At 46.6% G+C, this 25,253-nt stretch overlaps 1 protein-coding gene across 6 annotated transcripts in view; it reads left to right on the top strand.

Moving 5' to 3' along the window:
* The first annotated feature begins 3,700 nt into the window (after positions 1-3,700).
* Positions 3,701-25,253, top strand: part of TBC1D15 (TBC1 domain family member 15) — a 607,052-nt gene continuing 585,499 nt past the window's right edge. For 2 of the 6 annotated variants that reach the window (XM_078678245.1, XM_078678222.1), the window contains exon 1: positions 3,701-3,802. In XM_078678245.1, the coding sequence (XP_078534371.1) occupies positions 3,779-3,802 (24 nt within the window). In that variant the 5' untranslated portion in view covers positions 3,701-3,778. The other 4 variants (XM_078678238.1, XM_078678204.1, XM_078678231.1 and 1 more) reach the window with 3 other exon arrangements.

Here is a 25,253-nt window from a genome sequence, read left to right as displayed (position 1 = left end):
GCTATGATAGGAGAAATGGGGGCAGGGTGTGCCTAGCGGAGCACATCAGCGTGTACACATTACCCTACTCTTGCCAAGCGGATGCAAATAAAGAGGATGGGATGGGCATTAACAGAACACTAAGGCCACATCAAGAGGTTTAGCTGGGCGCAAGTGGGATACTTCAACCATGCACGTGTCATTATTCCCTAAAATGTTCCACCATTTCATTGATTACATTTCAGTCCACTTCCGAGTGTGGTTTGAAAATGAATGAGCCGTGTTCATTGTACACACTAACCAAATGTTCACTAACAAACACAAGCATTGGCATAGCCAAAAGGTCTCGCCTTTGGGACCTTATAAGTGTTTAGTTATCCAGCACAATATCCTTGGTGCAACAACATCAAGTGTTGCATGGCTAAACACTTATAAGGTCCCAAAGGCGAGACCTATTGGCTATGCTAATTCTTGTTTTGAGTGAGTGGCTCGTGTAGGTATGCTACTGTGAGGTAGAGATGCTGTGAGTGCTTTTACATGAGCCCCTGTGACATTGCGCCTCTTCAAAATGTATCTTGGGTCTGGTGTAATAATTCTAGCCCCTATTCTAGTCTTCTCGCACCCAATGCATCCTTAAATGTCCCATGTACAGCTGGGGTTCACACTCCTATTACCCCTGCCCTCCAGTGACACTTTACCCGTCACGGTGGTGATGGTGAACTTGGTGGTGGATGTGGTGGTGGTGGACATGTTGGTGGACGTGGTGGTGGACGTGGTGGTGGTGGACATGGTAGTGGTGGACGTGGTAGTGGTGGATGTGGTGGTGGTGTACATGGTGGTGGTGGTGGACGTGGTGGTGGTGGACGTGGTGGTGGATGACTATTGGGTAGGAGGGTGCTGGCAGAATACAGAAGGAGAGGAGGATCTCGAAGGGAGCACATGGGAGAGCAGAAAGAGGCCGAACATTAGAAACAAACCACTGCATCGCTCTGATTGATGTTTGGGAGGCGGGAGGGGTGTTCTGTGCAGAAAGGCATTACGGCACTCTAGTAAATAAATAAATAAAACAAGTGCGGTAAGCGAAAGTGAAGCGACTGCGGTTAGAGCAGAAGGTGCACGCTGTGCTTAATGAGCCATGACGAGGGAGGAAAGCTGTGCTCGCTCCCCTGGACCCTAGGCCAGGGCAGAGAGAAGGTGGACACGCACCCGCCTTTGGCCAATTGCATGCTGTCTTTCTTAAGAAAGACGCATGCAAAGGCCATTAGCGGGTGAAGAAAACAAAAACACACACGGGAGCGTGTGTTCTAAAGTTAAAGCCCTTACTAAATGTCTCGCAGTGCAGCGCATGCTCACTGGCTCAGGCGAAACTTAAAAAGCATCCATAGGAAGTCACTGTGCCTGCATCTTGTGGTTGGGTGTCAAAGAGGATTACTATCCTCTGATATTTGTTAGACACTCAGCCGTATACCAGACTCACCCGTGAAAGGAAATATGCATCGGAGAGAACAACTTTTCTCCCTTTTCACTCCTTGCAATAAAATTAACTCTGTTGAAAATAATCTTTAGGGGCTAATCCACTGCCCCCCACCCCCTTCAGCTTCTGCGTTCTGTTTTTGGTAATAACAGAGCTCATGCAATAGCTTTATCTATAACAAAAAACTTTAAATTAGTTGTGTTTAAATACTCTACACATCCTCTTTAAGGACTGGTGTAAATATTTTTTGTGTACAAAATAAAAAACTCATTTTATGCTTTTTGCACATCATACACACACAGTATATTTTTGTGCAGCGTGATTAGGTTCCTCTGTACTGTATTTAGTTTGCACTTTGGGGCTTCTGTACTGGCATTTCAACTTTTACAAGAAACAATACGTTTATTTACTTGCAGTACCCTAGGGTGTGTGGAACAAGATGCCTTTTTTGTTATTCAATCACATTCTCTTTAAGGAGAAAAATATTTATTAACAGAAAAAAACAACGCACTTATATTGTGCCATTTGCTCATTTTAAACATGTAGGAAAAGTATATAGAAGGTGTTATTTGCATTGCGTACTCTGGATTTAGTTTAGACTTTCATGCTTCGGTTGAACAATCGTCAGTGTTTTTGGCCAATGCAGTCATGTAATTGGTGGTGTTTCTCCAGGAAGCCTGACGGGCAGCATGAAGACAGATGCTAACATTTCTTTTGTTCTGAAAAACCACACTCAAAACATTTGGCTGTCTTGTTGGAAGATCTTTGTTCATTATCTACTCTCTCATCTTCTGATACTGTGGAGTCAGCACCCACACACGAAAGTTAAAGTTTTTTTAACCACATGCTGTTACAGTTACACTTATTTGCAAAAGACCATTGGGGCCCATTCATTCTCAGGTTCTTTACAATCATTGTTAGAAATGAATGGGGTTTCTGATCTAAACAATACAAAAAACAAATATGTTTACGTGGTAAATAGTTTTATGTTGGAAAATAAAGTTTCTTTGACTAAATAGTTTTCTGTTTGAACAATATTATGCTTCACAATGGTTAAGGAAAGCCAAACCAGAACGTATTTCAAGCGCTTTGGTTTTCGTTCAGACAGGGTAATTCATTTGACCTTTCCCTCTTATGTGGTGGCTACAGTTTTGCGAAACTCATGGCTTTTATCCTTTGAATTACTTTCATGGGTCAAGTTTCAGAGGTATTTGCGAAGTATCAACATACCACATCATACCATATAATTCAACAGCACACCACATTGTTAAACTGCACAACATTCCACTCCAGAACACAAAATGATGTTCCACATAATTACACTCTGACGCTCAATCCCACTCCAGTTAATTCCAGTACACCCAATACCACATAATTATTATCCACATATTTCCATTACACACCATGCCACATAATTCCACAACACAAATCTACTCCACACAATTTCACAACTAACAATTCCAAACCACATAATTCTCCACCACATACATCCACTCCGATCCAAAGCACATGGGTAAAAGAGAATCTCATTTACAGCACCAATATCTCTAACTCTCACAAATGCGAGACCAATTTGCATTGCAAATGGTAGTTTTATATTCTATCCTTCTGAGACCGCTAGAGTAGTGGGTGGGCTGCTTCAGTACAATCACAGTCTCATGCACACCCCGTTACTGATGGAATTTCCCAGCAGAACTCTTGCTTTTGCAGCGGATTAAGATCTTCTTACAGTTTCTGGTTGCTCAAATGGGTGTAATTTCTGATATTTATGTTTCCCTCCTGTTCATTGCTTGATTTTTTGCTCATGAGAAAGTGTCACTCATAGTTGTTTAATATCACTCATAATTACACTGAAATTATGAAAATGTCACACCCATAACAATCTAAAACCTTGTCAGATATGGTTTTAATGTTCTAAATTATTTATATTGTTGTTGCTGTGAGTGGGCAATAAAAGGAGTTTTGCATAATTTTAGCCAGATGTGTCTTTAACGAAATCCAGATTTTCTGACCACAAGGCTGTGAAAAATCTACATTGTCTATCATTGCCTCCATCTCAATAGGGTGCAATCTCAATCTTCTCTCAATCGGGTTGTTCAATGTAGGTGTCGGGTGCAGCAGAGTCAGTGTGAGGTCACGATTGGAAGGAGAGACGCTTGTTATCACGGTGGCCGACAGGCAATGTAGCCCAAAGCATTTTGCCTGACCTTCAAATGGCCGCTTTTTAAGGCACAGCTCCTACCGCATTCACTGTAACGGCTCCTGGGCGGACCATAAGGTGCACGTGATTCAAGTGCGACGTCATCGTAAACACTAGTTAACAACATGGCGACCCCAACAACTGGAAAGGTAACTCCAAACCCCTTTCATTGACAGCGCGCATGCAACGAGCATATCGTTTAAAGGTGAAAAGTAGGATGAAGGTAGTTTGACATTCGGGCTAGATGCAGTAGGTATTTCGGGCAGCTGTTGCAGTGCCCGGAAAAACAGAATGTTGTCTCTGACGTGTACTATTTCTCGGTGACCAGTTGTAGGGTGCGTTGTTTAAAATTCCTGAATAAGCTCTAACAATTGTAATGTTGGCGAAGGAGGGTGAGCGATGCTATAGTCTTGCAGTATGTGTTACCATAACTTTCAATCTCTCAAAGTTTTTTTTAAGGATGCACTGACGTTGGAATGTTGTTTGTTCCGCTTTAAAACAATATTTTGAATGCATGGGGTGGTATCGGTAGTTTTGGAATGTCGCTGCAAGAGACTGGACTTTTTGTCGTAAACATTAACATCACTCAACGAAGGTTGTATCTTGAGCGATGTGCACTCTTAGCACCGTGGTATGGCGAAAGGAACGATCAGGTATGCACGAATTTGCTAATGCAACCACACTGTGTTCTCTTGTGGACAATCGCTCTTCAGGACATTTACCTTTAATGAGATTTTCGAAAACGCGTTATTCCTGCCGCGTTTAAGTATTTAAAAAATAGCTCTATATTTTTTATTTCTTGTATCTAGTGTAGTTCTTGCTGAGCAGCGGACTTACTTGTACCCCTTTCTCTGAATACTTCTTGGTAACCAACCCTCTTCTCCAATGATAATACGTCCAGTGTTTGAATGTTGGAACAGAACAGTCAGATAACCGAGCATAAGGACGCCGAAGGGAAGTTCAGTATTGCTTTGCCTATTGGCACTTTCAAGGTAATTGTGAAAATATCACCTGTGCATGTTATGCCAACATATTTCTCAGATATTTTCATTAGGCGGGCGTCATCTTAGCTGGACTCGTCATACTCTGTATACGCGAGATGGCTCCCAAATATTTTAATCGCCATGTGGGCAGATCTCTTCGTCCAAAATATTGGCCATCTCCATTGATTTCAGTGGGTTCGCTGACAAAAAAACAATTTGCCTTTGCCTTTTTTGTGGTCTACTGGTGTGAAAGGCTTCATGCGGCGGGGCAAATGTAATACAAAAGTAAACGATAGTTACTAGATGAGGCCTTCCGCTAACTGCTCAGTTGATAAGAATGCAGCCATAATTGGGTTGCAGTGACGCTCTCACCTCTGATCCACGGTTCCTCTGCTCCTGATGCCCAGTAGATAGCGCTGCCCCAGGAATAATGTGCCAAGATATTAATCTATTTTGTGCGAGAGAAATTATATTACATGTGTATTGATCATATACTTGATTTGTACACATCAAATACTCCTAACTTAAAAAACCCTTTTTAACCTATACTACGAACATCCAGTTTATTTATTTTTTGAGAGGCAAGCTTCCTCCAGTCATTTTAAAAGTATATAGCTTTCTATCTTGAGAGAGTCCCCCAGAAGGTCTCAAACTAGTATGGCAAAAATGGCTTTAAATATAATGTTAGAACAGGAGACCCTTATCACCTGGAGCTTGATACATGTGTAACATTTGCACATATTCCATCTTGTGTATATCTACTGTCCACTTCCCTGCTCAAGTCGAAAACCATCCCCATTCTTGTATGAAATGAAATAAATATTAAGCCAGATTTACATTAGTTGTTAAGAATACAGTAATCCCAATATTGTCAGAATATTATAGCAAAAAGAAAGATAGGGTTTGCCAGTGTAGAAATGAAAAGCCTTTTTATGTTATATGCATGGAGTATTAACTCTAAAACACAACACATTTTATTTAAAAATCCCCTTGGTATAATTCAAAATATCACTTGCAGGGTGATTGTTCTTAACTGGGTACTTTCAAACCGGTTAGATGATTTTGGGAGCTGAAGCCATCTGGGCCTCCAGAAAACTTGTTCTTGTGACACCTCTGATCTCCTGCTTCTGATAAACAGGCGAACTTGCTTCTGTGTGCATAGTAATACGTTACTTGGAGCTCATCGTAACCAAACCAACCTTTATTTTGGCAAATACTTCTTTGATAGTAAAGAGGTTATCCTCTTGTGAAAATTAATGTGTTTGAAATCTGATGTGTATAGTGAGGTTATGTAATTCCTTGACCCATGTATCTGTGGTGTGGCACACCCCTTCTATCATATTTTGGAGTTGTAGAAGGAATCTAGTGTGTCTACCCAAAGTTGAAGAAATGTTAAGACTTTGTTTATTCTTTAAGAAAGTTCTTTTTTTTATTTGTAATAGACTTTCACAGTTTGATCCAACAGAGGTTGTTACAACAAAAAGTGACACATTTTAGTGGTACACTGTAGCCAGCCGATACATGTTTTGCTCCCAGCGCAACTTTTCGTTCTGTGGACTGGAAGAACTGAAACATCCTCGTTGGGGCAATCTGGAACTACTGCAAAAAGAGTGCCCTTCTAATAAAAATTGGCATAGTGCACAGGGGCCTGAACAAGAATGCTGAATGGAATTACAGGTTAGCTTAGACTGGCACATGTCATTCATAGGATCATGCTAGGATGTATATACTCATGATCATGGTAAGATGTTTATGCTTATGTTTTTATATACTGTGATAATTGTATTGTATTGTGGCATACTTATATAGCGCAACCTGTCACCACCAAGGGCATCCTGGCGCTTTGACCCGTACTCAATGAAAACAGTAGCTCAGCCTATCCTGGGAAAAAGATGAGTTTTTAGAGCCTTTCTAAAAGATAAGAGATCTCCAAGGCTTCTCAAGGATATAGGCAGAGAGTTCCAGAGTTTGGCTGCCGCTACTCTGAAAGAGCGGCCCCCCATCCTCACTCTCTGGAATCGTGGGACTACCAGTAGCCTGGAAGACGAGGAGCGTAAAGCTCTAGATGGACAATACCAGGCAAACATTCGCCGCAAAGGAATGGGGCCCAGGTCATGAATAGCCCTAAACACAATACACGCTGCTTTGTAGCGCCCCCGTAGATGAACTGGCAGCCAATGAAGTTCTTGCAGTGCTGCCGTAGAAGAACTGTGATAGGGGCGAGAAAGGGCGAGTTTAGCAGCGATATTTTGCACCCTTTGCAACTTGCCCAAGAGTGTTACCGGGGCCTCCAGAAGTAGTGCGTTACAATAGTCAAGTCGACTTAGGATGGTACAACGCACTACTTCTGGTCTGGCTTGCGCAGGGAGGAGAGGAAGGACCTTGCGCAGCATACGAATCAGCATCATACATGTTGAAGAGAACTTATTCACATGTAGATCCAACTGCAGGTTAGGCCCAAAAGTGACGCCTAAATTGCGCGCTGATTGTGCCGCAGGCACCGTCTCTGAGAAGGACGGAGGCCAGAAGTCTACTGGGAGGTCGCGAGGAACTCGATCAGTGGAACAGTGTAAAACCTCCGTCTTTGTTCCGTTGAACTGTAACGAGTTCAACCGGAGCCATTCCGCTGTCGCCTGCATGCACCGATGAAAGGTCTCCAGTGTGACTGCATCCTGTCCCTCCAGAGAGAAGACCAGCTGGGTATCATCTGCATAATTAAATGCAGAGATACCGAAGGTTTTAATGAGCTGGACTAGGGGGCGGAGGTAGACATTAAAGAGTATGGGGCTGATGGCCGAGCCCTGAGGTACTCCTTGTCCCACTCTCCGCTCCTCTGAACTGAAGGGGGGTAACGAAACCCGTTGCTGACGGCAGTCCAAGTAGGAGATTAACCAATCCCTGGCCTTGTCCCTGACCCCGCATTCCTCCAGTCTAGAAATCAGGGTGGGATGGCTGACCGTGTCGAACGCGGCCGACATGTCGAGCAGCACCAAGAATGCTGCCCGACCACTGTCGACTCGCGCCCGCAGATTGTCTAGCACGGTCACCAACGCGGATTCCGTCCCATGCGCTGGGCGGAAGCCGAATTGTGTCTCATCCAACCAGCTGTTCCCTTCTAGGAAACTGGACAGAGCACGGGTGACCAGCTTTTCCATAATTTTAACCGGAAAAGGGAGCAGGGAAATTGGCCGATAGTTAGAGAGGCAGGCAGGGTCGAGCGTAGGTTTTTTTAAAAGCGGGGATACCACTGCCTTCTTCCAGCAGCTTGGAACAGTAGCTGTCTCGAATGACTGACAGCAGATGGCATGCAGGGGCTGGAAGAGGTCCTCTTGAAACACCCTCCATAGTCTTGGAGGGAGAGGATCCAAAGGCGAGCCAGAAGAAATCGTCAGGGCTAAGTCGCCGAACTCCTTCAAGGATGGAAGGGGAAAACTACTCAGCTGGGGTCGACTGGCCTTGCTCGCCGGAGCTCCCAAACTGAGGGCCGGCTCCAAGGAAGGAGAAAAGTGACTTCTCTGCTGGGGTCGACTGGCTACGGTCTCCGGAGCTCCCAAGCAGAGAGCCTGATCCAAAGTGGGGATAACAATACCCAATTACTCTCTAAAATACAACTTGATAACTGACAAATTATCTGCAGAGATTTCATCTTAGCACAAAGTCTATTTCGCGCTTTCACTAGGTCAAAGATAGAGAGAGGGCTATCTTATGCAAACTTATCTGCAGAGATCTCATTTGAGTGGTAGCTATAATTTTGAGCTTCTACCAGGCCAAAGATTGAGACCTTATCTACTAGCTATACACGAGCATTTGCAATGCTATAGGTCTCGCATTATTGAACATTTGAGCTGTTGGCATTGCATTTCTATTTGCAACGCCAATAAGTCAAACTTTCAGTAATACGAGATCTATTGCATTACAAAGGCTTGCTTAATCTTGCTCTTACCTCTGGGATCCCATGACATTCTTCAGCAGGTGTGTGGCCTTTACAAAATGGCCTAAATGTTCCCCCTCCAGATAACTACATGGATGGATGCTGCATTTGCGCGTGGGGGCGGGGGGAGTGTGCGAGCAAGGAATCACGAGATTGCTAGAGCTGGCCAACCAAAAGAATCAATTGGTGATGTCTGCTGGGAGGGAACCAAGCATCGAAAGGTGGGACAGATGCACAATATTAACCAACCAGAGAAAAGGAATTTTAAAAACCAGACCAACTAACCAACCAAAAGCAGTGGGCTTGTCCAAAGTCCTGATAGCCCATATGCTGAATACAGCATGCCTCGCCGTGCAGCGCATGCGCTTCCCAGGCTCGACCTAAACAATAGACAAAATGGGGTCCTGGGATGATCCTTACTTCTCCGAAATACTTCCAGAGGTTGACAATCTTTCAGAGCCTCATAGACATACCTTAGTTATAATTATCTTAAATAATAACTAAATTCCTTCTAAAAGTCAATTAACATAGAGGTGAAGTAGGTCCAAGTCTCACTTAGTGAACTACCCACCCTGGATTATGGACATTACTCAACGGGAAGGGAGAGTTGGACTTTGAACAGACTGCTATAATTGCATCATATTTTAGAGTGCCTGCAGATGGCAATCAAATATTTAGGACTTTTGTTGTTCAAAACTGTTGTTAATTTTTGGCTGTGACAGAACCAGTAATCTGACCACTGTAATATGTTATCTTACAATTGACGTATTAAACTGCTGTGGCAAATCAAAGGCTTCTAAATTATTAATGATCAGAAATGAGACTTGGTTGATGGAAAGGGAGATTTACAAAGGCAGGGGATGCACACGGAAATTTGAAAAGATTTTGGAGCACATGTGGTATGACCTGAATGTACCGCAAGGGGACTGCGTGCGGGTGGGAGACACACAGTCGTAGGAAGCTCATGAGACCGACACTACAACAAGCAGAGGAGTCCTGGCATGATGCGACTCAGTGTAGGGAGCACTGGAGAAGCAAGATGGCCAGGGAAGCAGCGGGGTAGGGGACACCACACGCTAGACTGAGTTGTTTGGAGGAGGTAGGGATGGAGCAGGACGAGTCTCAGTGAGGTGCGGAGATATCCCTGTTCAGAAACACGACATGTATAGCCCATTTCTTTTCAGATAAAATGGAACAACACAGAAGCAGCTCAACAAAGGACACTACTGTAGAGCTCGATACCACTAGGGATTACCCTGCTGATTACTGTGTAAATATTTAATGATACTTCGTTGTTTGCATTGACTGACATCGCAGTTGCGGCTGTATGGTTATGACAGCTACTATGTATCTGCCATGCATTGATACTCTGTGATTGATGCAAGGGTTGATTTGAAATAAAAACAGTTTTAAAAAAGAAAAAAAAAGAAATAAGACCAGGATGCTTACCTCACTTCTTATTACTATACATATTTTGTTTCTGGTTAGTATCTTCTATAAAATGTTGATCTTCTTCTGTTTTGATAAGTTCCCCCTGCTTTGTCACTTTAAGGTGGAGGTGACTTCCTTCCTGTGGAATGTCTAATTAATAGCTTGTTTTTGTGTCGCCATAAAAATGTCACAGGTTGTTTTCGAACGGGGCCCAATTTTCGCATCTCACAGAGATTGCAATTGACTTGGACTGGGCCATTTCCACATTTCCTTGGACTTGTTGTGGTTTCTGATTGCCATGTATTAACAGTATTGCATGCTTCTGGAAATTGCCCGTCTGTTGGAGGTCGCCACATGTGTGATATTATTATTGTTTTGATATTATAGCCCCTTTCTGAGACATGGAGCTTCCAATTATTGACACAGACGTTTTCGTATCGGCCATTGTGCCCCGTTTTTTCCCCCCTGCTCCCCATACAGAATATTCAGTATCTCCTATTGCTGATTGGAGACCCTCTGAATAGATTCTCTCCTTGCCCAGGCCGGATTCCATCACTGTATTGCATCGAGAAAGACCACACACTGGTGCATTGCTGCGGGCATTGGGTTACCCACAGAGTAACCCACATATCTTTCTCAGGCATAACTTCTTGTGTCTTGATGATGATCCCTATATCTGGTTAAGGGATCTAAACGATGTCAACTACAATACCTTGACTCAAATTTTTGTAATTAATAATTTGAACATATAAGCATGGGTACTTAAAGTTTGTGACCTGACTATTGTGTGTTCAGTCATGGCACATGTAAATGTGTGAGCGTGGAAGTTTTTATGACTTTGGTTATGTTTATTCTTCGACTATAACCACCCCCCTTTTTAGTTCTCGCCTGTCAATGCGCATGCGCATTGAGTGGAGCGAGACTATAGGGGCTTAAACAGAGTTTAACTAGACTGGCGATTTGATTCTGTGCCCGTGCGCTTTTAGGTCAATGCGCAAGCGCATTGAGCTAAAATGCGCGTGCACATCATCAAATCGCCAGCCATCTGTTCCCCAGCTTGGCGCCTCCGCTCCTGCTCTCTCCTGGATGCTCCTCCCCTAATTATTCATGGCCGGCCGGCCGTACTTTCACTGCCGGCAGACCGTGTCTCGTTTTATTTATTTTTTGCTTGTTTTATGTGCGTGTGTTTTAAATTTCCTAAACATTTCACCTCCTATTAGCACGAGCTGCTGCGCAGAATTTTAATTGAAGCCTGGTGTGTCTGCCGCGTGAATTTCTTTCAGATCCTAAAAACTTTGGGGGGTGTGTTTTATCTTTCATTTGAAATTACAGTGGGTTTTCGTGTAAAGTGTGCTCAGCCCGTACCTGACACATTGCTTGAAAGCAGCTCGCCTTGATCATTTTTTTCTTAGTGTTCCTGTAGTGATATGGCCGGGAAGTCATAAGGCATCTGAGCCGGTTTTCTTGCCCTGTTGGGCGAGCGACGGAACTAAACTGACAGCAGGCTGATGCTTGTCTTTGAAATCATGCAAGGTGACATCCGCATCTCCTGGCAACTACAGCCCTCTCTCCTCGCTGCTGCTTTTCACAACCCTTCCCTCCTCCCCACGCTCGCTGCTTATCAGCACAGACAAGACGCACACCTCGCGCTCATTCCAATGCACACCCACCCTCCATTACCAGCATCGTTCCCTGCTGACTGGCCACAAGCATCAGTCCCTGGTGTTTCCTGGAATTTGCACAGATTGTTACCCAGCTGCGGCATGTGTACTGTTCAGTCCTTAGTTTATTATAAATAAATACATGCAGTTTTTCTAGGGTGCCAGTTAAGCCAGAATTACATAATACCAAGGCTGCCTTAACGGTGATTCCACCAGGAGCCTCTTTTTTTCCTCCACTCTACATTTCAAATCTCAGTTTTGAAGGTTCTTTTTCACCCCTAATTTCTCCATTATGCCATTGCCTGTAGTTGTTTATAGCAAGAGTAAAGTTACATGTTTAGTTTTGTCCTCTTTTTTTTTTTTGGGAAAACCTTTATTAAAGCACTTAAATCAGTACAGACGTAGGCCTACAACCTCAGAGGCCAACAGTAAATCAGGAGACGCAAATAGGAGCAATGCAGTAGTCCACAATTCAAAAGGGAATCACTATGTATGCAGAATATACAGTTGCAGGCACTATGTAGCACAAAGATAAAAGAGGTTTCATTTTATAATATGGAAGCAGTAGCAGCGGTTGTATCAACAGAGGCATCACACTATACGATATACCAGAAGAGACGGGAGGAGCATATCCCTCCATGCATTCGAGAATTAATGATGAACAATAAGGCTGAAAACACACACTACGCCTGCCTAAGGCAGGCCAGGAGTAGAAAGCAAACAATGGCAATCAAATTAGCAAAAACGTCATCCGGAAATCCCACCCGTCTGAAACGATAAAGGAAAGGCAAGTGCAGATGCTCAAATAGTGAAAAGGAGAAAAGAAGAAGATACAGCCAACCCTACCCAAAGAGAAAGAAAAAGGGACCATAGAACAAAACAAACTAAAATAACAACCCCCCCCCCCAATACCCACCACCCCACATCACCGTAATGGCTATGGCCTACCCCACTAACAGCGTGCCTGTCGCCCCAGGAGTACCCCGAAGAAAGAAAGAAGAATAGGAAAGAGAGAAAAACAATAATAAAAGGATATACATGGAGGAGGACCTCCCAGCTCCCGCCCCTCCCCCCACCACTATACGCCCCCCATATGCTATCACACCTAGTAAGGAGAACGCAAAAATGGCAAATTAGGGGGGAACCAATAATCACCTAGCCCACCCCCCGCAAGGGAACAATATGAAGCGAAGTCCTAAATCAGCACCGATCCCAGCAATGCAGTCCGTATAGGCAGCAGGTGGTCAACCTTGGCCAGGTCGATCCAGGGCAGTGAGAACTCCAGTACCATCCGCCATTACTGCCAGAGGGCCAAACAACCGGACACGTCCATCGAGGCCCATCCGAATGGAAGCTGAAAGCCACAGTACAGGCACAGCCCAGCTGTCCCCGTCGTCCCATTTCACAAATAAGGATGTTCGGCGCTGGTAACTGACGGAGAACACAAAGTCCAGGGGAAAAGTAAAACCCGCATCTAAGCACCTCAGACCAATTAACTCGCTATCAGCAAGACCCCGCACTTCGTGCGATAAGGAAGGTCGGTCAATCGATGATCGCAAATCGATGGGGTCTAGAACCGTAAGATCACCATCTAGAACAACAGAGTACATAGTCTTGAGCCCCATCGCAGACACAACAGCATCCAATTTAGTCTCAAGGTCTAGCAGGCTCCGAGTCATGAAGAGGTGTAAGTCAGCGATAGCCGCCATGGCAGCCCCGGGCGTATATTCCATCTCCCCTCTTCCGGTAGTAGCAATTGTCAACACTGCCCGAGACCCTCCAAGAAGGATAATTCTTACCGGGGTAATATTCGAGCCAGTTCAACCCCCTCGGAGAATCGAAGCCGGGTTGAAGCGGGACGTCGTCCGGCACCAATACACAAACCGTGGTCGCTCTCCACCATCGATGCTAAGAGGAGATCCCACCGATCCGACTCCCTGTCGCAGCCAGTGTACGGCCCGACGGAATTCCGGGCCACCCCCGGCAGCAGCAGCGGTAGATTCGCACCAGGCGGGCGGAGCTGTTGTCGGCCTTTGTCACGTCCACCATCCGGAGCATCAATTAGGGCAGTCAGGCAGCGCTTAGAATAGTGTTCCCCTGTCTCGCTGGTAGCGCTGCGCAGACGTGTTAGTCATCGCTGAAATCGGACAAATCAGGTCTCCCATCCGGGTCGACCGGTCCATCTTGGCAATTCATGGCCGATGTTGTTGTGCTTGCCGCCGGCCGCTCCACCACTAGAGGTCCCGGTTTCTGAGTTGGTCAGGCTGCAATCTTCCCGGCGACAATAATTGCATGGGCAAGCCGATATTTCAACCGGAAGCACACCGCTGGGCACCGCTACACTTTGCCGATGCGGGATCGTGTCCCAGGTGCAGGATTAGTGGCAGGATGTCGTGAAAGGAGAAGGCGACCGACGGAGCCGAGAGCCCGAGCGGCCATGTCGGTCGCCGGCTTGGCTCCTCCCCTCAGTTTTGTCCTTTTTTACATGTAAAAACTTTTACCATTAAAAATTAAAAACAACATTAGGTCACTGTTACATGTGCGGGAGGAATAGGCAACACACTAATTTTAGTCTTTAAGGGTTTTATTTTGAGATATAGTGAGTCTGAGCTTTTCTTCCTGCTGGTTATGGTTCCTCGCGGCGAACGGCTTCTCGCAGCCTTTCGGATCCCTGATTCAGTAGATGCAGTCCTGCGTCCTCTGTCGGGTTTCCGGCGAGGTAGCTCTCCTTCAGTTTCCGTCTTGCCTCTCAAGTTCAAGTTCAAGTTCAGGTATTTATAAAGCGCACTACTCACCCAGAGGGTCTCAAGGCGCTGGAGGGAGGGGTTTACTTTTTTTCGAATAGCCAAGTTTTCAGTTCTTTTCTGAAGGAGATGTGATTCTGAGTAAGGCGGAGGTGGGTGGGGAGTGAGTTCCAGGTCTTGGCAGCCAGGAAGGAGAAGGATCTGCCACCCATGGTGGTTTTTCGGATGCGCGGGACTGCGGCGAGGGCTTGATTGGATGATCTTAGTTGGCGGGTGGGATAGTAGAAGGACAGTCGGGTGTTGAGGCATTCGGGTCCTAGATTATAAAGGGATTTGTGAGCGTGGGTAAGAAGGCGGAAAGTAATTCTTTTGTTGACGGGAAGCCAGTGGAGGTTTTTTAAGTGACCGGTGATGTGCTCTTGGCGCGGGATGTCTAATATGAGTCTCGCTGATGCGTTTTGGATGCGCTGGAGCTTTTTGTGCAATTTTGTTGTAATTCCGGCGTAGAGTGTGTTGCCATAGTCCAGTCGACTCGTGACCAGTGCATGGGTGACAGTCTTTCTTGTTTCGAGGGGGATCCAGCGGAAGATCTTTTTGAGAATGCGAAGGACATTGAAGCAGGAGGACGATACGGCGTTGACTTGTCTGGACATTGATAGGGAGGAGTCTAGAATGAAGCCAAGGTTACGTGCATGGTCTGTGGGTGTGGGCGCAGATCCCAAAGCGGAAGGCCACCAGGAGTCGTCCCAAGCTGAGGTGGAGGATCCTAGGATGAGCACCTCCGTCTTGTCTGAGTTGAGTTTTAAGCGGCTCTGTTTCATCCATTCGGCTACTTCTTTCATACCTTCGTGAAGGTTGTTTTTGGCGGTGTTGGGGTCCTTGGTGAGGGAAAGGATCAGCTGGGTGTCGTCGGCGTAGGAGATGATGTTGAGGTTGTGTTGACGTGCGATGGAGGCGAGGGGACTCATGTAGACGTTGAAGAGGGTGGGACTGAGTGAGGAGCCTTGAGGTACGCCGCAGATGACTTCGGTGGGCTCTGAGTAGAACGGGGGGAGTCGGACTCTCTGTGTTCTCCCGGCTAGGAATGAGATGATCCAGTCCAAGGCTTTTCCTTGTATGCCGATGTTGTTGAGGCGTTGTATGAGGGTGTTGTGACAGACAGTGTCGAAGGCGGCGGAGAGGTCGAGTAGAATGAGGGCCACTGTTTCACCGTTGTCCAGGAGTGCTCGGATGTCGTCGGTCGCTGCAATGAGGGCGGTTTCGGTGCTGTGTTTGGCTCGAAAGCCGTTCTGTGAGGGATCCAGGGAGTTGTTGGATTCAAGGAAGGCTGCTAGTTGGCTATTGACGGCTTTCTCGATAACTTTGGCCGGGAAAGGGAGTAGGGAAATGGGTCGGTAGTTTTTCAGATCTGAGGGGTCTGCTGTTGGTTTTTTCAGAAGGGCGCTGAGTTCGGCGTGTTTCCATATTTCTGGAAAGGTGGCGGAGTCGAAGGAGCAGTTGATGACATCGCGGAGTTGGGGAGCGATGATGGAGTCAGCTTTGTTGAAGATGAAGTGGGGGCAGGGGTCAGAAGGTGAGCCAGAGTGGATTGAGTTCATGAGGCGAATGGTGTCTTCAATGGTGATTGGGTTCCAGGAGTTGAGGTAGTTAGCTGGAGGGGTGGGATCTGAAGTGGGTGGGGTGAGTTGGTCATTAGGAGTATTCTTGAAGCTGTTGTGGATGTCGGCAATTTTGTTGTAGAAGAAGGAGGATAGCGCATCGCAGAGGTCTTGGGAGTTCGTGATGTCGTTGGATGCTGCGGGAGGGTTGGTGAATTCTTTGACGATATTGAAGAGTTCCTTGCTGTTATGAGAATTGTTGTCGAGACGGTTCTTGAGTGCTGATTTCTTGGCGGATCGGATCAGTTGATGGTGTTTGCGGGTGGCTGTCTTGAGGGAGTCCATGTTGTCTGAAGTTGGTTCTTTTATCCAATTCTTCTCCAGGGTGCGGCATGTCTTCTTGGATTTTTTAAGGTCATCATTGAACCAGGGAGCTTTTTTGCTGGATGATTTCGACTGGTGTTTTTTCAGGGGTGCTAGTTCGTCCGCACTGTGGGTAATCCATTGCCTGAGGTTGGTGGCCGCTAGGTCTGGGTCTGTTGATAGGGTGGGAATGTTTTGGTTGAGTGATGTGAGGAGTTGTTCGGTGGAGATTTTGTTCCATTTTCTTCGGGGAATGGGTTGTAGACGGTTGTGGGTCAGGGTTGTTTTGTAGCTGAAGTGAACACAGCTATGATCCGTCCAGTGGAGGACTGTAGTATGATCGAAGGAGATGTGCTTGCTGGAGGTGAAGATAGGGTCGAGCGTGTGTCCGGCTATGTGAGTGGGGGTGTCAACAAGTTGTTTGAGTCCGAGATTGGACAGGTTGTCCAGAAGGGTGGTGGTGTTGTTGTCGTGAATGTTGTCAAGGTGGTAGTTGAGGTCTCCTAGAAGAATGTAGTTCTCGGAGGCGAGGGCGTGCGGGCTGACGAAGTCAGTGATGTCGTCACTGAATTGAGATCGGGTGCCTGGGGGCCTGTAAATGAGAGTTCCTCTAAGTGTGGTCCTGGGGTCGGTGTGGATCTGAAAGTGGAGGTGTTCGGCGGTTGCAAGATTTCCGTCAGAGCTGGTTGTAATTTTGATGGTGTTTCTATGGACGATGGCGATGCCTCCTCCAGTTTTATTATTGGTGCGGTCTTTTCGAATGATCTTGTAAGTGTCCGGTATGGCTATGGCGATGTCGGGGGCAGATGATGCATTCATCCATGTTTCAGTAAGGAAGGCGATGTCAGGTGACGCAGTGTCGATTAGGTCCCAGAGTTCGGTTGCATGTCTGTGGACCGTGCGGGTGTTCAGTAGGATGCATTTCAAGTCGTTGGGTTCGGAGCTGAGTGTGGAGGAAGTGTGTTTGGTGAGGGTCCTGAAGCAGTTGAACTTACAGGAGAGGCAGGAGAATGGGCCGTGGGTACGTCCTGGGGTAGCTTCGCAGCAACGTGGGGTGCGTCCGGCGTTGAGGGCGAGGAGAGTAGCGGCATCATAAGTTACTCTGGGGGGTTGGGAGCGGCATAGAGCAGGGGGACGGGCGCTGGGCGCGGTCTTGGCGCGGACGGGCGCAGACGGGCTTACCTTTGGCGCAACTTCGGCGCGCAAGGGGCGCGATCGCTGCGCGTGAACGCTGCGCGCAAATGCATCTGTCATATATGGCTAGTGGAGGGGGAGGGGCGAGGGAGGGGCGTCTGGGAGGCGGGTGCGTGCTGGGGAGCCTCGCTACGAGGCACAACAACAAAATGGCCGGGTACTTGTAAACAAACAAATAGCTCAACAGGCAGTCCCTCGACTAACCAAACACTTAGCAGATGCGAGCGCACTCACAATGTAGCCAAACAACAGTTCTAATGGGCAAATGCGAGCGTGCACACAATTTAAACATAAAGTGATTCAAAAGTCAAAAGCGAGCGCGCAGACAATATTAAAATAATTAGCTATGCAAATTAGTCAGATGCGAGCGCTCAATCAATAGGTCTAAAATTAGGCAAATGCGAGGCAGAGATACAGATACCAGGCAGCCAGAGCGAGCGCTGCGAAGTGAGTTCAGGGAGCGAGGTGGAGCGACCTCTTCTCACGAGGATAGGGAGGTCACCAGTGAAACAGAGAAAAGACAACGGTGTATCAGTTGTCGGTTTTATATTATTAGTATCTTACGGGTAAGGGAGTGAGGATCCAACTAAGAGTGACGCACCACTAAACTAATGCCGTAGTGAGGTGGGGTTTGTGCTCAGGGAAAAGGGAATACCAGGAAAGGTGAGAATATGTCCCGGGCTTTATTCGGCAACTGCTGTCTTACGAGTAACCCAGCCCCTGAATCTCTCACGTACCTGGCTGAGCCATACACCTCCCGCGGGTGTATGGCTGGGCGGCTCGTGGTGTCGGTGGTCTCCTGGCTTCTCCGGCTCCGCGTTCTCTTCAACGACTCCCCGCCTTCTTTCCTCGTACGCTGTACTCCTCTGCTCCGTTCCGCCTTCGCCTTCCTCTCCACTCCGTTCTCTCCTGGTGAATAGACACACCCCCGATTCCTCGTTTCCGGCATAAGACGTCTCCGTGTCCTATGTCCCGGGCTTTATTCGGCAACTGCTGTCTTACGAGTAACCCAGCCCCTGAATCTCTCACGTACCTGGCTGAGCCATACACCTCCCGCGGGTGTATGGCTGGGCGGCTCGTGGTGTCGGTGGCCTCCTGGCTTCTCCGGCTCCGCGTTCTCTTCAACGACTCCCCGCCTTCTTTCCTCGTACGCTGTACTCCTCTGCTCCGTTCTGCCTTCTCCACTCCGTTCTCTCCTGGTGAATAGACACCCCCCCGATTCCTCGTTTCCGGCATAAGACGTCTCCGTGTCCTGACGAGACTCCTCCCAGTCATAGGTCCATTCCGAATTAAAGGGCCACTGTTCTGCCTGTGTTTCTATTTCTGTTTCGACATTCTGTGGGAAGTATAATGAGTGAGAGGTAGTAGCAGACAAGTGTCCTTTTGCATTTTGTGTACAGTCTTGCACTTGTGATGACCCCATATTGTTACATACCTCCCCCTCCGGACACTCACGATCGGGGAGTGGGTGACGAGATAAAAAATCCGCCCCAACATTCTCACTGCCTTTCCGGTGATGGATAGAGAAAGTGTATGGCTGCAGTGATAGAAACCAACGTAACACTCTCGCATTGTTAGCCTTATTGCGGGCCATCCAGAGCAGAGGTGCATGATCAGTGAAAAGTTCGAAACGCCGACCTTCGAGATAATATGCCAGTTTTTCAATGGCCCACTTGATCGCGAGGCACTCCTTCTCGACAGTGGCATATTTTTAATTCCCGAGGGAACAGTTTTCTGCTGACATATAGTATCGGGTGGTCAAGCCCATCGCGACCTGTTTGTGAAAGCACCGCCCCAATGCCGTAATCCGATGCATCGGTGTGCAAGGAAAAAGGGCGAGAGAAATCCGGTGACGACAACACTGGAGTGGATATAATCACAGACTTCAAGACTCGAAAGGCCTCCTGCATTTGGGGGGTAGGATGTACCGGTGATGATGCTTTCCCACTGTTCTTCAAAGCATCCGTGAGAGGGGCGGCAATATCGGCAAACTGAGGAATAAATCGTCGGTAGTAACCAACAAGACCCAGAAAGGATCGCAATTCTCTCCTAGTAGATGGAAATGGAGTGTCGGCAATTGCCCTCACTTTTTCGATTTGTGGCTCGATTAAACCATGTCCCAAAACATATCCAAGGTATTTAAATTTTTGGAACGCGAGTTTACATTTCTTTGTGTTCACCGTGAGACCTGCATTTCGTAGAGCCAACAAAACCACCGACAGGTGTTCGAGATGAGTATGCCAATCCGGGCTGTAGATTACAATGTCGTCTAAATAAGCAGACGTGAAATCCGACAAACCAGCGAGCACAGTGTTCATTAGATGCTGAAATGTCGCAGGGGCCCCATGTAGGCCAAATGGAAGCACCGTAAACTCAAAGTGCCCCTCATCCGTCGAACGCCGTCTTTTTAATGTCGTCCGGTCGTAGAGGCACTTGCCAATACCCTTTTGTCAAATCAAGGGTAGAAATGTATTTCGCATGGCCCAGTTTTTCAATTAAGTCGTCCACTCTAGGAATGGGATAGGCGTCGAAGAGCGAGATTTCATTAAGAGCGCGAAAGTCCATACAAAACCTTCGACTGCCATCGGGCTTAGGGACCATGACAATAGGGCTGGACCAATCACTTTTAGAGGGACGAATCACTCCCAGGCGAAGCATTTCATCTACTTCAGACTTAATAGCGGCTCACCTGGCTTCGGGGACTCTGTAAGGTTTAATCCTAACCTTTTTGTTAGGAGGTGTATCAATACAATGTTCAGCTAGAGATGTTCTCCCTGGCCTGTTGGAAAATACGTCTCCATCATGTTCTAGTGTCTCTCTCAATTCTAACCGTTGATGAGCCTTCAGTTCCTCATTGTGAACAAGCATGTCCACAGTAGAGCTGGTCGAGCCTGAATCTTCAGTCAAATGGATGTCAGCGGGAGGTGGACCCAACCATTTTTTTTAAAAGGTTTATGTGGTACGATTGTTGTTTATTCGAAGCAACCTTCAATTTATAGCTAGTGTGCCCAATTACCTCAACTACCTCATAGGGACCCATCCATTCCGCCTTAAATTTATGAGAGGAGGAAGGCAGGAGAACTAAAGCCCAGTCCCCCACCCTGAGTTGCCTCCACTTCTTACCCTTGTCGTAAGCATCCTTTTGTCTATGCTGGCTAGCCACCAGATGAGTAAATGCCAACTCTCTTAACTTGCCCAGTTTAGATTTTAGAGCCCTGGCGTAATCAAGGGTTGCACTTGTCTCTTCCGATTGCTCGTTAATCCAAGCGTCCCTTGTCATTTCTAACAGGGAGCGGGGTTGACGGCTGTACAGCAGTTCAAAAGCTGAAACCCCCAAGCTGCTCTGTTTCTGTGCCCTGATGGCGTATAATGCCAAGGGTAACATACGATCCCAGTCAACCCCGCTGACTTCCATCATCTTACGGAGGGTGGTTTTCAGGGTACGGTTGTAACGTTCCACCAGTCCGTCCGTTTGAGGATGGTAAACCGAGGTACGGATCTGGTGGATGTCCAACGTGCCACAGATTTCCTTCATTAATTTGGAAATGAACGGCGTACCCTGGTCAGTTAAAATCTCCTTTGGAAAACCCACCCTGCTAAATAGTTCAATCATCCTGTCACCAATCAGTTTAGAATTGGGCGCAGACAAAGGAAATGCCTCAGGAAACCTTGTGGCGTAGTCGACGACCACCAAGATGTGTTGGAATCCCTTCTTAGTCTTGGGCAATGGCCCAATAATATCCATACCGACCCTTTCAAAAGGCTTTCCGATAACCGGCAAGGGCTGTAAGGGAACCGCCGGTGGCCGAACCATATTCATCCTTTGGCAGATCTCACAGGTCCTACAGTAAGATTCAGTATCTTTATAAATACCGGGCCAAAAAAATTGCCTGAGGATATTCTGGGTCGTTTTTTCGGCGCCGGAGTGGCCGGCAATGATATGGCTGTGTGCGAAGAAAAGCACTTGCTCTCTGAAAGAGACAGGCACCAATAGTTGAGCTGGGTCTCCCTCCTTTCCAATTCTATACAGTAAATCATTCTGGATAATGAACCCGGGGAAAACCTTAGAACCCTCAACTCTTTGGTGGGCCTGTTCCCACGCAGTGAACAGAGTGGGATCACTAATCTGCGCAAATTTAAAGCTCTTATCCAGAACCCATGGGTCTTGTGAAATAACGGAGTGTACCGGAATGTTTTGAGGGTCTGAGGAGCCAAAACCTTTAGAACCTCTATCTGTGTCGTCCAACCCGCCCACTTCTTCCAATAAGGTGTTAGCTACACATTCACAAATGAGTTGTGCCACTCTATCCCCTCTCTTGATCTTAAACTCATCAGGCCCAAAGTTAAACAGGAGGATCATAACATTACCCCTGTAATCTGCATCAATAACGCCTGCCCCGACATCAATAAAGTATTTAGCCGCCAGGCCTGATCTTGGAGCTATTCTGCCATAGCACCCTGGGGGAACTGCGATTTGCAGGTCCGTTTTGACTAGTGCTTTCTCTCGACTGTGTATCACATAATCATATGCGCTGTATAGATCATAACCCGCCGCCTTTGCAGAACCTTTAGTGGGAGATGTTGCATACTTAGTCAACTTCACAATTTTAAGGCTACGTACAAGAGGACTTTCATTTCTAATACTCCCCTCCTCCTCTGTTTGACTCTTAGCCTCTAGTTTATCTTTAAACATGTTCAGGAAGTTGGGGTTATCTGTCCCGATTATTAGGTCTTCAGGTAAATTGGACATTACTCCCACCCTTACCGTTTGTGAGATTCCTACTGTCGGCTCTATTGCAATGTTAGCAATGGGGTGGGGTAGGGTCGGACATCCCCATGTACACATTTAATATTAACCACCCTCTGAGAGACGTATTGTTCTGATTTCACATATGGGGACTGGATTACTGACTGCCGACAGCCAGAGTCTAACAATGCTAATAACGAGTGTCCATTGACTTTTACACTTACTCTAAAGGAGTTTCCCATCTCAGCGGAGAATAGAACGGGCTTAGGGAGGTATCCAATCTCTATTGGTTCTTCCTCGTTCCTTTTTCTTGGACACATCCGGGCAATGTGGCCCCATTGTCCGCAATCAAAGCATTGTGGGCCTGTATTTGAACTGTTCTCGGTCCTCCATGTACGTGGACGTATAGTTTCTCTACCTCGAGAAATATTCTTTTCAGGTCGCACTACTATTTTCCTCTCTTTTTCTATCTCAAAGGGGAAACTTTTAGGTTGTGCACGGGTGAACGATGATGCCATTTCCACAGCTTGGGCGGTTGTCAAATTATTATGCTGACGAAGCCATTTTTGGGTGGCGTATGGGAGAGCCTCAAGAAATTGCTCTAAATATATACGGTCCATTATTTCCTCCTTACTGCTCGTAGTTGGTGTGAGCCATTTATCCGCGGCCATTTTTAGCCTTACAAACAAGGTTTTAGGATTTTCCCCTACCGAACCTCTCTCTTTTCGGAATTTTAGTCGATATGCCTCCGTGTCTAATCCTAAGTGGTCGAGTATTATTCTTTTGATTTCTGCATACTGAGTGTCCCCTTTTGGATTTGCCACTTGATAAGCGGCCTGGGCTTCTCCTCCTAATAGGGGTGCCAAAAAAAACGGCCATTTTGCTACCGGCCAACCGCTTGCCCTGGCGGCCCTTTCAAAATGTAATAGAAAGGCATCTGGATCTTTTCCGTTTCTATACTTTTGTAGAGAGACGGCTGGTGTTCCGTGGGTTATGGTTCTTTCAGTTGTTCCTCCTCTTAGGACGGGATCGACCCAGGGTTGGTCGCTTTTATCTTCAATTGCTTTTTTGATTACCTCTCTATCAGCTTGAGCGGATACTAAATGTTGTTCAATCACCCATTCAATTCGTTCCTGTCCCTTTACTAATTGTTCAACCACGGTCTCCATCTTGACTCCACAGATGGTGCCTATGCCCGCATTCTCCACCACTGTTACAGGTGCGGGAGGAATAGGCAACACACTAATTTTAGTCTTTAAGGGTTTTATTTTGAGATATAGTGAGTCTGAGCTTTTCTTCCTGCTGGTTATGGTTCCTCGCGGCGAACGGCTTCTCGCAGCCTTTCGGATCCCTGATTCAGTAGATGCAGTCCTGCGTCCTCTGTCGGGTTTCCGGCGAGGTAGCTCTCCTTCAGTTTCCGTCTTGCCTCTCAAGTGAAACAGAGAAAAGACAACGGTGTATCAGTTGTCGGTTTTATATTATTAGTATCTTACGGGTAAGGGAGTGAGGATCCAACTAAGAGTGACGCACCACTAAACTAATGCCGTAGTGAGGTGGGGTTTGTGCTCAGGGAAAAGGGAATACCAGGAAGGGTGAGAATATGTCCCGGGCTTTATTCGGCAACTGCTGTCTTACGAGTAACCCAGCCCCTGAATCTCTCACGTACCTGGCTGAGCCATACACCTCCCGCGGGTGTATGGCTGGGCGGCTCGTGGTGTCGGTGGCCTCCTGGCTTCTCCGGCTCCGCGTTCTCTTCAACGACTCCCCGCCTTCTTTCCTCGTACGCTGTACTCCTCTGCTCCGTTCCGCCTTCCTCTCCACTCCGTTCTCTCCTGGTGAATAGACACACCCCCGATTCCTCGTTTCCGGCATAAGACGTCTCCGTGTCCTGACGAGACTCCTCCCAGTCATAGGTCCATTCCGAATTAAAGGGCCACTGTTCTGCCTGTGTTTCTATTTCTGTTTCGACATTCTGTGGGAAGTATAATGAGTGAGAGGTAGTAGCAGACAAGTGTCCTTTTGCATTTTGTGTACAGTCTTGCACTTGTGATGACCCCATATTGTTACAGTCACTATCCTTTATTTATAACATTTTACACAAAATTGTGAGTTTGCACATCAATACATGCAAAAAAGGACAAAACTAAACATGTAACTTTACTAATGCTATAAATGTAACATTTGGTAGATTTATAACTATTCACTTTACAAAAAACAAAATTAATACTTTTATAATTTGAAAAAATATAAACAAACAAAAAAAATTACATTTGCAACACCAAAAGGTCAAACTTTACTATTGCGAGACCTATTGCATTTTCAATACTTGTTTTTTTTGGGACCTAATAAATGCAAAAACGTTTCCTTCTGGATATCAGACATCGACCTTGTTAGAAATGGGGGTCTCTAGTTGGCAAGGGGTTGCACCATCGTCAAAGTACGGACCCTTCTTCCTAGTTAGGATAAGGGAGTAATACTCCTAAAATACCCCCTGCTCACCCCCTTGGTAGCTTGGCACGAGCAGTCGGGCTTATCTTAGAGGCAGTGTGTAAAGCATTTACATATAACCAACAGTAATACAGTGAGAACACTACTAAAGGACACCACACCAGTTTTATAAAAATATCCAATATTTTATATACTTAAAACAAGACCAAACAATAAAAATCCACAATACAGTACTTAAAAATGTACACTGTACATTTTGTATGAGTCAGTAGCTCAGTCCGGGGCTACCACTATGCTGAAAACAACAGAGTCTAACAGTTCCAGCCGACAGCGCTGGTACGGGCCAGCGAAAGCATCAACAGACTCGGTAACAGTACCTTTCTTGTTGCGGGGGAACTGTTGGTTCGAACTGGTCGTGGCAACCGTTGTGGTTGGGTTGCAAAATGGAAGCGGTGCAGGGTGCTGTGTCCTCTCAATGCTGTGCAGGCAGCGGCTCGGTG

Source organism: Lissotriton helveticus, chromosome 1_1, assembly GCF_964261635.1.
Source record: "Lissotriton helveticus chromosome 1_1, aLisHel1.1, whole genome shotgun sequence".
Classification (NCBI taxonomy): Eukaryota; Metazoa; Chordata; class Amphibia; order Caudata; family Salamandridae; genus Lissotriton; species Lissotriton helveticus.
Note: the sequence above shows the minus strand (reverse complement) of the source record. Positions and strands in the feature narration are given on the sequence as shown.